Consider the following 13,294-nt stretch of genomic DNA (forward strand, 5'->3'; position numbering starts at 1 on the left):
CCCGTTATTTCAAATGGCTTGCATCGTGCCACGGCGGCTTTTCGCTGCGTCAAAGCAAAGCCTGACTTTGGGCGCTGCAGGCTGTGATGTGCACTGAACCCAGCAGCGTGCGTAGTGCAAACATTAGCTCAAACTGCGCTGTGTCTCGAGCATAGACTGCTTTCTTCCGCCTAGAAACGCCATTTAGTGTACATGCTGTACTAACACTCCAGAAACGGGTTAAGTTTGAAAATACGCCATAAATTGGGAAAAATGCAGGAAAATTGTGACCCCGGTAGGAAACCGGGAGAGGGCAATGAAAAACGGGGAAAACTATGTGTTTGTGTTATGTTTATAATTATGTCTTCTTCATATTTGTCTAATATTATAGTTTGCTCTGAATTTGTAAAATGTGCCGCTCTGCTGACAGTAGGCTTGTCCATGTCTGTGATTGGTCAGATGCTGCAAACACCGTCCTTTTCAAGTGAACACGCTCGTAGCCAGACTGAGAAACCCTGGGTTGGTTTACCGAGTTGATAACCAGCGTCGTAGGACCGTTTAGAGGGATGTTTGTTAGGGTTAATGAAGCCAGATAACGAGAAGATACACTGGTTACGTTGAACTTGCTTCGTAGTACAGGCCTCAGGTTGAAAGTCCTGCGTTTGTTGGACCTTGAAGTCGGTACAGACGACATGGCGTACAAATGACACACCAAAAGCAAGAACGGTGTTCTTGTTGCACACTAAATGCAAGTTACGTGTCATTTATATGCCTTTTCATGCAACCGGACTAAAATAGTAATTTCTTTCTATATCTGGGAACAAAAAGGATGGAATGCAGGTATCGTTTGACTGGAGAATATACCAATATCGAGCCTGATCTTTTCTGGACCAAAACCCCACCCTCAGATCTTAACCATGCCACGAGGATAAATGACTGACATGTGGAACACAAGCAATTGGAATTAGAGAGACAGTCTGAAGATGCTGTGCTCTGGAAGCAAGATGCCTGTCAACGACAGCAGAGATCATGGCGTCACAGCCTGAGAGATATACCTGCAGATGCATGCATGACTCAAGGACGTGATTCGCATCACTGCGTCGTGCCTGGCGTGTGTGCACCGCTGCCTGAGGGGCCACTCTTTCCTTCCACAGATAGAAAAACTCCAGGGAGGAAAAACAATGCGACTCATGACAAACTCTGCTCTGTTTATTCAGCGGTGCTAGGCCTTGGGGAAACGTATGGGACACACACTGCAGTTGTAAGTACTAGAATGTGACCCACAGGGTAGGAATGAAGTTTTATGAGAACTATTCATCTGACGATTTTAAAAGGCGACGACTGATCCGCATATTAAAAACCCATCCACGTTGCCTCAGCCATCCCCTCGTCCTCTGGTGTAGTTTTATGATTTATTAAAGGGCGAGAGGTGTCAAGCGCAGCCTTAGTCTCGGTGAACCTTTCCTGACACTGCACTGCTGCATACAAGGCAGACTGTAACTTGCAGCTTAATCCAGTCTAATACTCAACTGTGCTTCTCTCACATGGCAATAGCGAGCTGAGGCCAGTGGATTTAACTGCTAGAAGAACGCAGATAGAGTACATGACATAAAACAATTGGTGCTAGGTTGGCCAGATCCCCTCTGGGAATTCATTACCAGAGCTTGGTTCTGCCAACATACCATTGATCAAGGGCGCCAAAACATTATAGCATGGAGAAAATAACAAGAACACCTTCATATATAATGCAGCCTTGCCACAGAGCTGAACCACATCAATGAAGTTTCACAATCATTGAGTCCAAGTTTCACAAAGGTTGCACACATTGCAAGGCTATTGCATTATATCAAACAAGTGTCCCTATTATTGTGTCTACTCCCTGTATCTTATCAACAGGTTGTTGCAAAGACGGGCAGATGCCGTATGAGTTAAGCAAGATTTTAACCCTGAATCGGTCGTCCTTGACTAACTTTAGAATCTTCATTTCCGTTAAATCTGATGTTGATTGACGTTCAGTTTGAGGGCGGTCATGGCGGCAGATTTATTCCTCGAACGATCAGGGATCTGGTGGTTGGATGATCAGATGGATTTGTGGCAGGTCAGAAATTTTAGTCAGCCGTCTGCAGTTTGAGCGGCTTTGATTCCCACATGGCTGCTGTCAAAGATCAGACCTGACCGACAGAGCTTTGATCTGGTTATCTATGTTACGTGGTTAATGGTTATTTATGACTAGAACAACTTGTCACACAGTGCTGAGCTGCATCTCAAATTGATCTTCAGGTTCCCAGCTTTCAGATGATGTACACCACTTCTATATGAACTCTACTGTTGGCCTGCTATACCCCCTAAAGATCCCCCTGTACCCACCTAAAAAAGACAAAAATGTGTCTGTGGGCGGCTGTGGCTCAGAGGTAGAGCAGGTCGTCCACCAATCGGAAGGTCGATGGTTCAATCACTTAACCCCAAATTGCTCCTGAAGGCTGAGCCATCGGTGTGTGAATGAGTATTTAGATTAGATCCTGATGGACAGGTTGGCATCGGAAGACTAGAAAAGCGCTATATAAGTGCAAGTATACAGTGAGTCCATTTACCATTTACCACCTCTGAAAAAGAGGGGCGGAGTGGAAAAGGTTAAAGGTTTGCTCATAGCCTTATAAATACAAAGAGGTCACTCACAGACTCTTGGTCCGTCAAGTCAGCCAGAACAAAGCAGCGATACTGCTGCTGGCCGGGGAGCGGTTTGTTGTAGTAGCCGTTGTATTTCTTCTCATCTCCCAGGGTGAAGATCTCAGGCAGAACGTCCAGTTTGGCAGCGATGTAGGGCTGCAGGAAGTCCTGGCTCTGTCTCTTCTTCCTCTGCAGGCCGCTGTCAGCACCAGCCTCCAGGAGCTGCCAGAAGGGACGACACAACAGGAGACTTGTGAACTTATGAGAATATCATAACACAACACAACATGACAAAACAAAAAGTGATCTCTGTGGGAGACGGTCTTTTCTCCTGCCTCCCTCCACACGGAGGACAGAGGACAGTGAGATGTTCTTCCCATCTCATTTCTATTCTTTTGGTGGTACTTCTGTTGTTGCCAGTCCCATCAACATTCTGAGACTTTTAATTCTGATTCAATTCTTATTCCTTCCCATGTTGAGTATTACAGTTCTTCAACAAACAGCTCCTCACATTGTGTTTGTGACTGCACTCCAAAGTGATCCATGTGAGTGCTTAGCTGTTGTGGTGCTGACATCCGTACAACAAATCAAGTTTTAGCAACCAACGCGACTTGGTTGAGCGTAGGAAAATAGGTTCTTATAGCAAATAAATGATCAAGTTAAAAGAATGGTTCTATATTTTGGGAAATACACCTTTTCATCTTTTAATGTCTCTAGGCTAAGACTAAAACTACGTCATACTCAGATGCCACAAATAAAATAAGCCTGCGATCTAGTTCGGTCAACTTGTGTCTGCTGCCACAATCACATGAGTTGCCACCCCCCCGTCCACCCACCCACACACTTTAAAAAACGTTTAAAAACCTACTTATATAGGCTGAAGTTTTTATACTATTAGGTCTATGCATTTCTATTATTAACTGGGAAGCACTTTGGAACTGCTGTTTTAAAAGTGCTATATAAATAAAGTTTATTAACATAATAATAACAATAATTATTATTAGGTAACATTTCATAATAATCATCATTTATAAATGTTACATTTATAGTTAATTAAACTCAAATAGTTATTTTACTGTTAACAAACAATACAATGATAATTCATGTTTATTAATTATTAGTAATGTTATAATTTTTGTTATTTTATCATTAGTTTGTGTAATATGACATGATTAGGTTATAAAGGATAAATTGTATCATAGCTGATAAGAGATGATAACAATTACATTCTGATAACCTCAGTAAACTATTTATAAACAGTTTATTGTGGACACATGACATATTATACACTATATTAGTATTTGTTAATGATTACCAAATTATTCGTAAACCTTTAAGAAATTGTTTGTAAGACATCTACAAACATTACATAGATAGATGGACCAAAAAACAATTATTAACCATTGAGAAATTATTAACAATCTATCTAAATAATGTTCATAGATGCTTTACAAAACAGTTATTTACCATTAACAAAGTGTTAGAAATATCTGTCTATGTAATATTTATAGATGTTTTACAAAGAACTTCTTTAAGGTTTACAAATACTTAAATATATAGTATAAAAAATGTTATGATGTGTAGCATCAAAAAACTGTTAAAATAACAGAAATCGGTCTGTTATACATAGCAATGGTCTGTCATACATAGCAATGGTTTGTTATACATAGCAACGGTCTGTTATACATAGCAATGGTCTGTCATACATAGCAATGGTTTGTTATACATAGCAACGGTCTGTTATACATAGCAACGGTCTGTTATAAATGGCAGTGGTCTGTTATATGTAGCAACGGTTTATTATACATAGCAACAGTCTGTTATACATAGCAACGGTCTGTTATATGTGGTAGTGGTCTGTTATATGTAGCAACGGTCTGTTATACATAGCAAAGGTCTGTTATACATAGCACCGGTCTGTTATACATAGCAACTGTCTGCTGTAAAGAAATAACGTACCATGGAACGCAGTGACTGACCAATCAGAATCGAGTATTCAACAAAGCAGTGGAACTATCAATTTACCATTTATAAATGATGGTTATTATAAAGTGTTAGCGATGAGCTTACGCCCTCAGGGCTCTGTGCACTCAGACTGTTCACCTGAAAGCTATGATGTCACTTGCTGTTACTGCTGCTGTTCGTAGAGCATAAAAGCCAAAACTCCACCCCGACATCCACCTGTGGGCTCCGATTGTATTCTCCTGCTGTGCCGAGACGAGGTCAGAGCCTAGACGCAAAAACTAACGCTGTACATATTCCACATAATAATCTATTCCACATGTGTTGGCTGGCTGTAATAACTCAAATCAATGAGCTGTGACCTGGGTGAGGTAGAAAAATCACACCAATCTTACCTGAGACCTGTATTCATTTCATCTAAATGCTAAACTCAGCCATCAAACTCCAGCCAGCCAGTCCCTGCACTGACACACTCCGTTTTGTTAAACCAAAACGTAAAACTTATCAAAGGAAGCAGTGAACACGTTTGGATAGAGAAGAGAATGGAGTGGATCCATCCTTGTAGGAGGTGTCGACGGTGCTATGTGGCCTCCTTGTGTTCGATCTGACTTTACTCTCAGGGGCAAATTCACAAAATAAAGCTGTGCAAAATAAGACAAAAAGAAGCCGTGTAATTCTCAAAGGGTGAAATGCACCCACAAGCAAACAGTGTCTCGGTGCTCCTGTGCTATTTGCACGCATTTAAATGAGGTAATATCCATACATTTAGAACAAAATTGGCCCCTTTCTATGCAAATGAGCCTCATCACAAAAACAGTCCAATTCACAAAGATCAGAGCAAATAGCCACACACAGTTACAGTGAAATTATTAGCATCTTTAGAGAGTTGGTGGTAACTGAAGCGTATTTATAAGGGATATCATGCCCAGACTTTCCAGTGATCATGGCATATTAAATCCCAAATAGGGATTTCATTTCTCTCTGTCACCTTTAAATTCCTTGCCTGAAGTTTTGAGGATTGCCTCAAAAAACTGTTTGCCAACACACTGACGAGTTATGTTCATTAAAGAAAGTTGATTTATTAAAAAAGACTAACTCATTTAATACACTGAATCACTTTACTCAAATTAAGGATTTTGTTCGAGGATTTGTAATTTTTTTTTAGGATAGTAACATCAGAAAATATGGGGAGGGGCTAAGCTTTTCTTAGATACAAGTAAGGGGGCTTCAAGAAAAAATAGGTTGGGAACCACTGATGTAGATGATAAGATACCTAGCTCCATGCCTTTAGGCCAGTATCTGCTTTAGTTTTGTTAGTTTTGCATATATGTATTCACGTGACATAATTTCCTTCTTATCTGCATAATGCAACAGGCGTGAGAATTAAAAACAGACTATGCTCATAACCATTATGGTGGTGTGGTTCCAACTGCACATCCTTACCTGTCGGTCTTCGGTACTATCTTCAGATACAGTACAACAACCACAATTCCCTTAGAGCTTACAAAATAAAGATTTATGGGAACACCATCCAGTGCAGTTGCTCATTAGAGGCTGCTCATTAGAGGCTGCTTATGTAAATGACACCAAAAAGCAACCTGTTCACCTGTAGGTTAGGAAGCACTTGGAGGTGAAACACTAAACCTATGGCTAATGGATTTTCTCTGACAGCGGGTAATTACAGTATATACAACTGCAGGAAAAGTGAAAGAGCTCTTCTTTAGAGCTGCTGCCAATACAAACTGAAACTTGATGATTTTGGTGACACCTTGCATTCCTCTGTGGTTGTTTTACATTACAGTAGCGGGGATGACTCAGCACTTAATCTTCCACCCCTGCAGAGTGAAGACAAACATAATCCGAAAAGTTGATTTGAGACTGTCGTAATGCCAGCTGAACAATGGAACTTGTGGAAGTGGGCTGAGAGTTGTTTTTCACTGGTCAGTCAGTGGATAAACTTCGCCCTACCCTCAAGTTATTTTTGAGTTATTCTCTGAATAAGAGCACCCACCCAACTGCCTCACCACAAACAACAACCTTTTATTTTTTAGCTCAACATTGATTCTTTCTTTTACAGAAGGGGCCAAGCAAAGAAGGGACCCCACATCACCCACTCTACCCACTGGGAATACACATAATGATATAAGTAAGATATAATCTACAACAAAGTTATGCCGTTATCAAAAGAGCCTACAATGAAGCAGAGAGGAGTATTATCCTTCTTTCATCGTGGGCACTTGCTGAGCCTTGAAATGTAATTCTTGTCCATTCATATTTTGGGGCAATACTCTCTTTAAATAGAAACATGACTTTGATTATCCAACAAATGGAAGAAGGTGTCGAAGCTATCAGCCTACCGGGACACTATCAGAGCTATGGGAATGGGAAAACCATATTATGTTACAATATCTATGATTTTATAAACGTTTAAAAAGTAGGGCTGTCAAAGTTAACGTGATAATAACGCATCAATGCAAATTTGTTTTAACGCCACTAATTTCTTTAACGCATTAATGCAACTTGTGATTTTTAGGTTGTAACGGGTGAACGAGTGAAGATACTGGTATCATATGAAACAAGTAAAACCTAAGGAATCCATTGGTACCATACCATGCCATGCTAGCTTGTGTAAATGGGTTCTATGGGTACCCACGAGTCTCCCCCTTACAGACATGCCTGGACAATATCTGTCATTGTTTTGTGTTGTTAGTTGATTTCCAATAATAAATATATACATACATTTGCATTCAGCAGAATATTTGCCCACTCCCATGTTGATAAGAGTATTAAATACTTGACAAATCTCCCTTTAAGGTACATTTTGAACAGATAAAAAATGTGCAATTAATTGTGATTAACTATGGACAATCATGCGATTAATTGCGATTGAATATTTTAATCGATTGACAGCCCTAGTACTGATTATATAGGTGTGAATATAAGTGTTTGTTGGAAGAGGTCCCAGTGAGTTTAAACATAATTTATACATAGATGTGTTTGTTTAGAAGAAAAGGGTAACATAACCAAAAGCCTAACTCCAACCTCAAGCCTGATCTTAACCAAAAATCTTAACCTGAAAACCTTAACCTGAGAATGGAATGGTTTGCCTCTTTAGGGAGCAGCTTTTAGGGACTTGCTTCCCCAAATGGGTGGCAAATTCCTTAAAATGTCACTGTGTGAACCAAATTTGTCCCCTTCACATGGCGAATACAAGTACGTGTCCACTCACCTCATGTATGTCCATGTCTTCAGGGTTCTCCCATCTTTTCAGAGAAACCGGGGTGACAGGGACAACCACTATGTAGTACCACCTGTATCAAACACAGTAACACAACTGCATTACATACCCATATGCCTAATGTGTACATCCAATTATGAAGCGAGGAATCTCTGTCTCTGCGGGTGTATTGCTGGGGACCCCATGGAGTGCTTTGTTGAATGTGGTGCAATTTGGACATGCAACACTTTCAATATTAATAAACTTTATATAAACAAGCACACAGCGTTCTCTGCAGCAGCGGGGGCGAGGCTTCAGGACTCAGACGGCAGACTGCAACTTCATCCACACTGGGAACGTCAGGAGCGCGTGGCAGCTGCGTGATTCACGTGTCGGGTGTTCACACCAGCTGCGTGTCAGCTGCGTTTCTGCTGCTGCAGCTGCTGCCGTGTGGTAATTTGTAAATAATAGTAATAATCCACAAATAAAAACCCAGTACTATATTCATTCATGGAGCTCTGCAAGTCACTGCATGTTCTACAACACTGTCCGGCACATATTTCAGAATAAAAGCTTTGTGTTAACAAATGAAGGAATTCTGTCCACAGAAATAATGCTTGAGGGCTTTTATTTTGAAATGAAAGCAGGAAGTGTTGATTTAAAAGCAAGTCTTTACTCTTTTTTCATCTCCGTAACATATTCTACTGATGTCTAGACATTGAAACTGTAGTAATGTAACTGATATGATGTTAATATACAGTCAATAGATCACCTTCACTGTCTGTGACATATTCTACAGATGTCTGACATTGAAACAATTGATAACCTTCAGTCTGTTGTTGCTGTATTGTGCCGCGGGGCTCGCGTCAAAAATAGGCGAGACCTTGAATCTCTAGAAGAGACGCAGCCAAGCGCGGGCAATGTGACTACTCTAACCTGTTAACACGGACGCCAAAATAAAAAACAACAGGTAACGCAGCCGTCACGCGCTGCTGATGTTCCCAGGGTGGACGAGGGCTGAGACGAGCATGTCGTCCAGTGGTTATGTCAAAACAAGCGATTATTACGCCTATTTTGAAATTGTGTTGTGTTATTTTGAAAAGTGTATTTCACCGATGTTTCTGACCTAAAGGGACCATGAACTGGTGTGTTTTTCAGGGGCAGATTTTGTGATTTGGGGGCCCCATGCAAACGGCGTCTTGCTTTACTTTTCACCCTCTGTAACTGGGAATGTTGGTATTGGCAGTGGTAGAAGAAGTAGGCCTACTCAAAACCTTTTTCCTGAAGTAAAATTATTAACTATTAACAGTAAAACTATTAATGTCGCACAGTAAAAGTCCTGCATTCAAATGTTTACTTCAAGTGAAGGGTAAAAGAGAAGCATTACCAGCATGATGCACTTCTGTTGACTTAACATCTGTTCAAGGGGGAGCTTTCAGTTCTAAAATGATGATGGATAATTTAATGAATAATAAGGCATTTTAATTGTTGTGTTTTGTGTGTAAAATCTGAATCTGCAACATAACCAGTATTTCTCTGTCAGGTAAATGTTTTCCTCTGAAGTACACAGTAAGTAGTATACTAGTATATACTATGTTTTTTAAGTGCTTTGGGGGCCTTTTGTAAGTTATTTTGGGGTACAACGAGCAAAAACCAAGCATTCGGCGCGTTCCAAACAGCCATGTCTTGAACGGGCACTGCACTGGTACATACGAAACGCAGCTTCAATGTGAACTACACGCTGTTTCATTTCAGTCATCTATTGCTAATGTTTTGAGTGTCTTGAAGGACTTTTGTTAATGTTGCTCTAAACTTTTTACATTCATGTCCCCTCTTCTCCTGAACACCGATGGGATAAGTTTGCTGTGGGATTAATGAAAAGCTCTAGGTCAGGCATTCAAATAGAGACGCTATTAGTTTTTTTTCCATCAGCCCCACTTCTCTTTTTACAGCATACTTGTGGGCAATTTCTTTGAGAAACAAACACTTGAAACACAATTAAGTCCAAGTAATTTGCAGTGCCTGTCTTCTTGATCGAGCTGGGTAATAATAAAAAAATAACCTTCTACTGAATTGCAGCCTCTGCATTGGGATTCTCTTTGCTGATCAATTGTGGTTTTAAAGCTCAGCTCTTAAATAAATTGCTTTCTAGTGTCGGGAGAGAGCTCAGGAGCGGCACTGGGGTTATTGTTAGCATGGACATGTGGTTATAATCATGGCGTTGTTGTGTTGTGGGACTGAATGTTTTGTTTGCTTTTGAAACTTTGACCTAAAAGAACTCTCTACTGCAGTGGATAATTGGCTGGTTATGAACTGACTAGAACAGAACCAGCAGTGAATAAACCAGGCTTCTAATGGCTGCGGACAAGCTCGTGTCTGAGCTATTGATTTAACGCAAAAATAACATTGTCTGTGTGTGCATCTTTGTGTGTCTCCACTTGCTTGACTTAACCTCACCAGACTGCTGTGTGGTGAAGCTATTTAATGTCACCACACTGCTCGTACACTGAGGGGAGAATTCACCAAAGGATTGCGCGGCTTTTGCTGAAAATAAACCTGCAGCCATGAGACAAAAAGAAACCGCGCAATTCTCAAAGCACCCGCAATGGGTGAAATGCACCCATTACTGCGCTGTCAAGCTATTTGCACGTATTTAAATATCCATACATTTTGCACAAAATCGGCCCCTTTCTATGCAAATGAGCCCCGTTGCAAAAACAGTCCAACTGACTAGATCAGCACTAAGAGCCACACGCACTTACAGTGAAATTATGATGGTTTATCGCGAGGGATCGCCTCGCTTTCAGCATTGGACGCTTGATGGGCTGCCACTCGACACAAGACACCAGGCACCTGATTGTATGAAAGCTTTCCCCACGTAGGCTGCTGCTCCCAGCATTCAAACCGGAACCAACATGACGGCTCGTTTGGAAACTTTCTTCTCTTATATCATGAAAATAGTTCACCGAAATGTGTTTCTGAAAACATTTTGTGCGAGAAATAATCCATGCAGTTGCTAAATCTGTCGACAGCGGTTAGTTTAAAAGTTTCTCGGGCTTTTCGAGAGGCAGTGAGTCGCGTCGGACGCCCCTGATTTATATAAAGTAATTTAGACCTCAACTTTATTCAAATGAGGAGCGGCAAACGCGACACCCCGTCTTTCGAATTGCGCCGCCACGCTACCAGAATGCATTGCACGACTGCTTACATAGACTATGAATGGGAAGCGTGGAAACGACGGAGCCTGTGGACACGTACCATTAGCGTCCTCAGAGGGTTGGAGGTAACTGAAGTGCAAAAGGGGTGTCCACTGAAACTAAACCATATTTGGGGATGCAGTGACAGGATGCAATGACAGTTGTGTCATGAACCATAGATGAATAAAGCTCCCCTACATGTCATTTTTGAAAATACATAAGGATAAACAAGATCTAAATAACAAATGAAGTTGCGCTGCCATGCCTCGTGCGTTAACGTGCACAGATACTCTTACTTTAATGTTATGAGGTATTTAGTGCATGCTCGTGGGGGATCTCTCGGGCCGGTCTACACCTGCTGTATATGAAAAGGGTCTTGAAATAACTTTTGTTATGATTTGAGAGCTGTATAAAAATGAATTGAATTGAACTGAAATGAATTGAATTGAATTCACCATCAACGCTGATTGGACATCCACTTAGTGGTTAACTTTAACACTTAGATATTCAAATTATTACAGCTATTACTTGCTTCCACACAAAGCCAGCTAATTATTTTCCTCAACTATTCAGAGCCATAAATCATAAATCATCCCTCATTATTTTCAGTATGGTTTCCCCTCAGACAAACAAACAGCACAGACCTGACAGGGGCTTCAGCAGGCACCCTGGACAGACTGATGGTCACTTTACCACCCTCCTCCACATCGTGCTGGTATTGAGCCGGTTTCATCTTCAGCAGGTCTGGAGCTGTTCGAATGGAAACCTGCTGCTGGAGGCCGCCAGCGCTGTTCCCCCGGCTCATTAGCACGAAGGAATAATCCGTGTCTGGCTGCAGCTGTGTGATCAGCTTCCTCTTCAGGTTGCCTTGAACCTCCACACTCTGCTGGTTGTACAGGATCTGAAGCCAGGATGAAGGTTTCTTACTAACACTGATACAGTTTTGATTGACATTATGTTTACTACACTGGTTGTCTAATGTACGACGGAGCATAAGGGCCACATTGAGGAAAATAAATAAATCTGAGATTACGAGAATAAAGTCGTATTATGAAAATAAAGTCATAAATTTGCGGGAAAAAAAGATGTATAATGAGAATAAAGTCAGTTTACGAGAAATAAAAGTCGTAGAATTATGAGAATAAAGTCATAATATTATAAAGTAGTCATTTTACGTGTTATTTTAGAGGGGAAATAGTGTGAAAATGAGGATCGTGGAGCATCTTGTGAAGTTATACTTTAGTTTAGTTTTCACAAATAATGAAATACTTCAACTTTTGGCACATCAGCAGCACATTATCATCAGTATCAGGACCTGGAAAAGATTGTGCAAGAAACTGCATTTATTCCGAAGAAAGAACCACAAGCACCTGCTGGGGAAACTGCCTCTTTTGAGGAAAAGGAAATTACTTTTTAAGTTATGACTCTATTCTCGTAATATTACGACTTTTTTCTTGTAATATTATGACTTTATTCTCAAAATCTTTTTTTTTTTTCCTTAATGTGGCCCTAATACTGCGTCGTACTAATGAACTGATTATGAGAAAAAAAATGTTTCCCTTTTTCTAAACTATCTTGAACAATACATAACTCTGGAGTAAAGGCCCTGACACACCAAGCCGACGGTAGGCTGTAGTCTGCCAGAGTTCTTTTGGCCGATTCAGCATGTTGAATCTCACACTTGGAAAGACAGGGATTAAGCGCATTCCCAAAAACACTTGTTTTTATTTGTTATTATTGGTAGCTCCAGGTCACTAACTTGTACACTTCTATGTGTTTTACAGTGCTGTGAAACTTTGCGACCTTACTGCCTCCTGTGATCTTTGCTTTTCATTTTGTGAAGCACTATAACTCATTGCTTTGTGTTACAAGGTGCTACATAAATAAAGTATGATTTACTTTGTTATTATCATTTAGTTGCTGACCCATGGTCATAAACTTTTGTTTCTGCACTTAAGCTTATCATCAGAGCTATACAGTGCCAAAGGCTGAGTGACAAGACAGACAGGCCCCTTAACAAAGAACCGGTCATAAAGTTCAGTTACAGGCAGAGTCCAATATAGTGCAAATTGATTTTCTTGATGATTTATGGAGCAGCTGCTCTGTTAAGGACTACAAAAGAGAAGATCTCATATAAATGTACAAAATGTTACATTATATTGTGTTAATGATACCACCTCCTGTTTCCATAATACATTTCCTACACGACAATACATTTATTTATACCTATCATGAAACTACAATCCATGGATGTGTTCCTTTATTCAGAGCT

The 13,294-nt window shown here is 40.6% G+C and overlaps 1 protein-coding gene across 17 annotated transcripts in view; it reads right to left on the reverse strand.

The window, feature by feature from the left end:
- ptprfa (protein tyrosine phosphatase receptor type Fa) overlaps nucleotides 1-13,294 on the reverse strand; it is a 452,868-nt gene that overhangs the window by 84,252 nt on the left and 355,322 nt on the right. For all 17 annotated transcript variants that reach the window (XM_074636845.1, XM_074636843.1, XM_074636842.1 and 14 more), the window contains 3 exons: nucleotides 11,667-11,923; nucleotides 7,838-7,919; nucleotides 2,656-2,868 (listed from right to left, as the gene is read on the reverse strand). In XM_074636845.1, the coding sequence (XP_074492946.1) occupies nucleotides 2,656-2,868; nucleotides 7,838-7,919; nucleotides 11,667-11,923 (552 nt within the window). The remainder of the gene's footprint in view (nucleotides 1-2,655; nucleotides 2,869-7,837; nucleotides 7,920-11,666; nucleotides 11,924-13,294) is intronic.

Source organism: Sebastes fasciatus, chromosome 5, assembly GCF_043250625.1.
Source record: "Sebastes fasciatus isolate fSebFas1 chromosome 5, fSebFas1.pri, whole genome shotgun sequence".
Classification (NCBI taxonomy): domain Eukaryota; kingdom Metazoa; phylum Chordata; class Actinopteri; order Perciformes; family Sebastidae; genus Sebastes; species Sebastes fasciatus.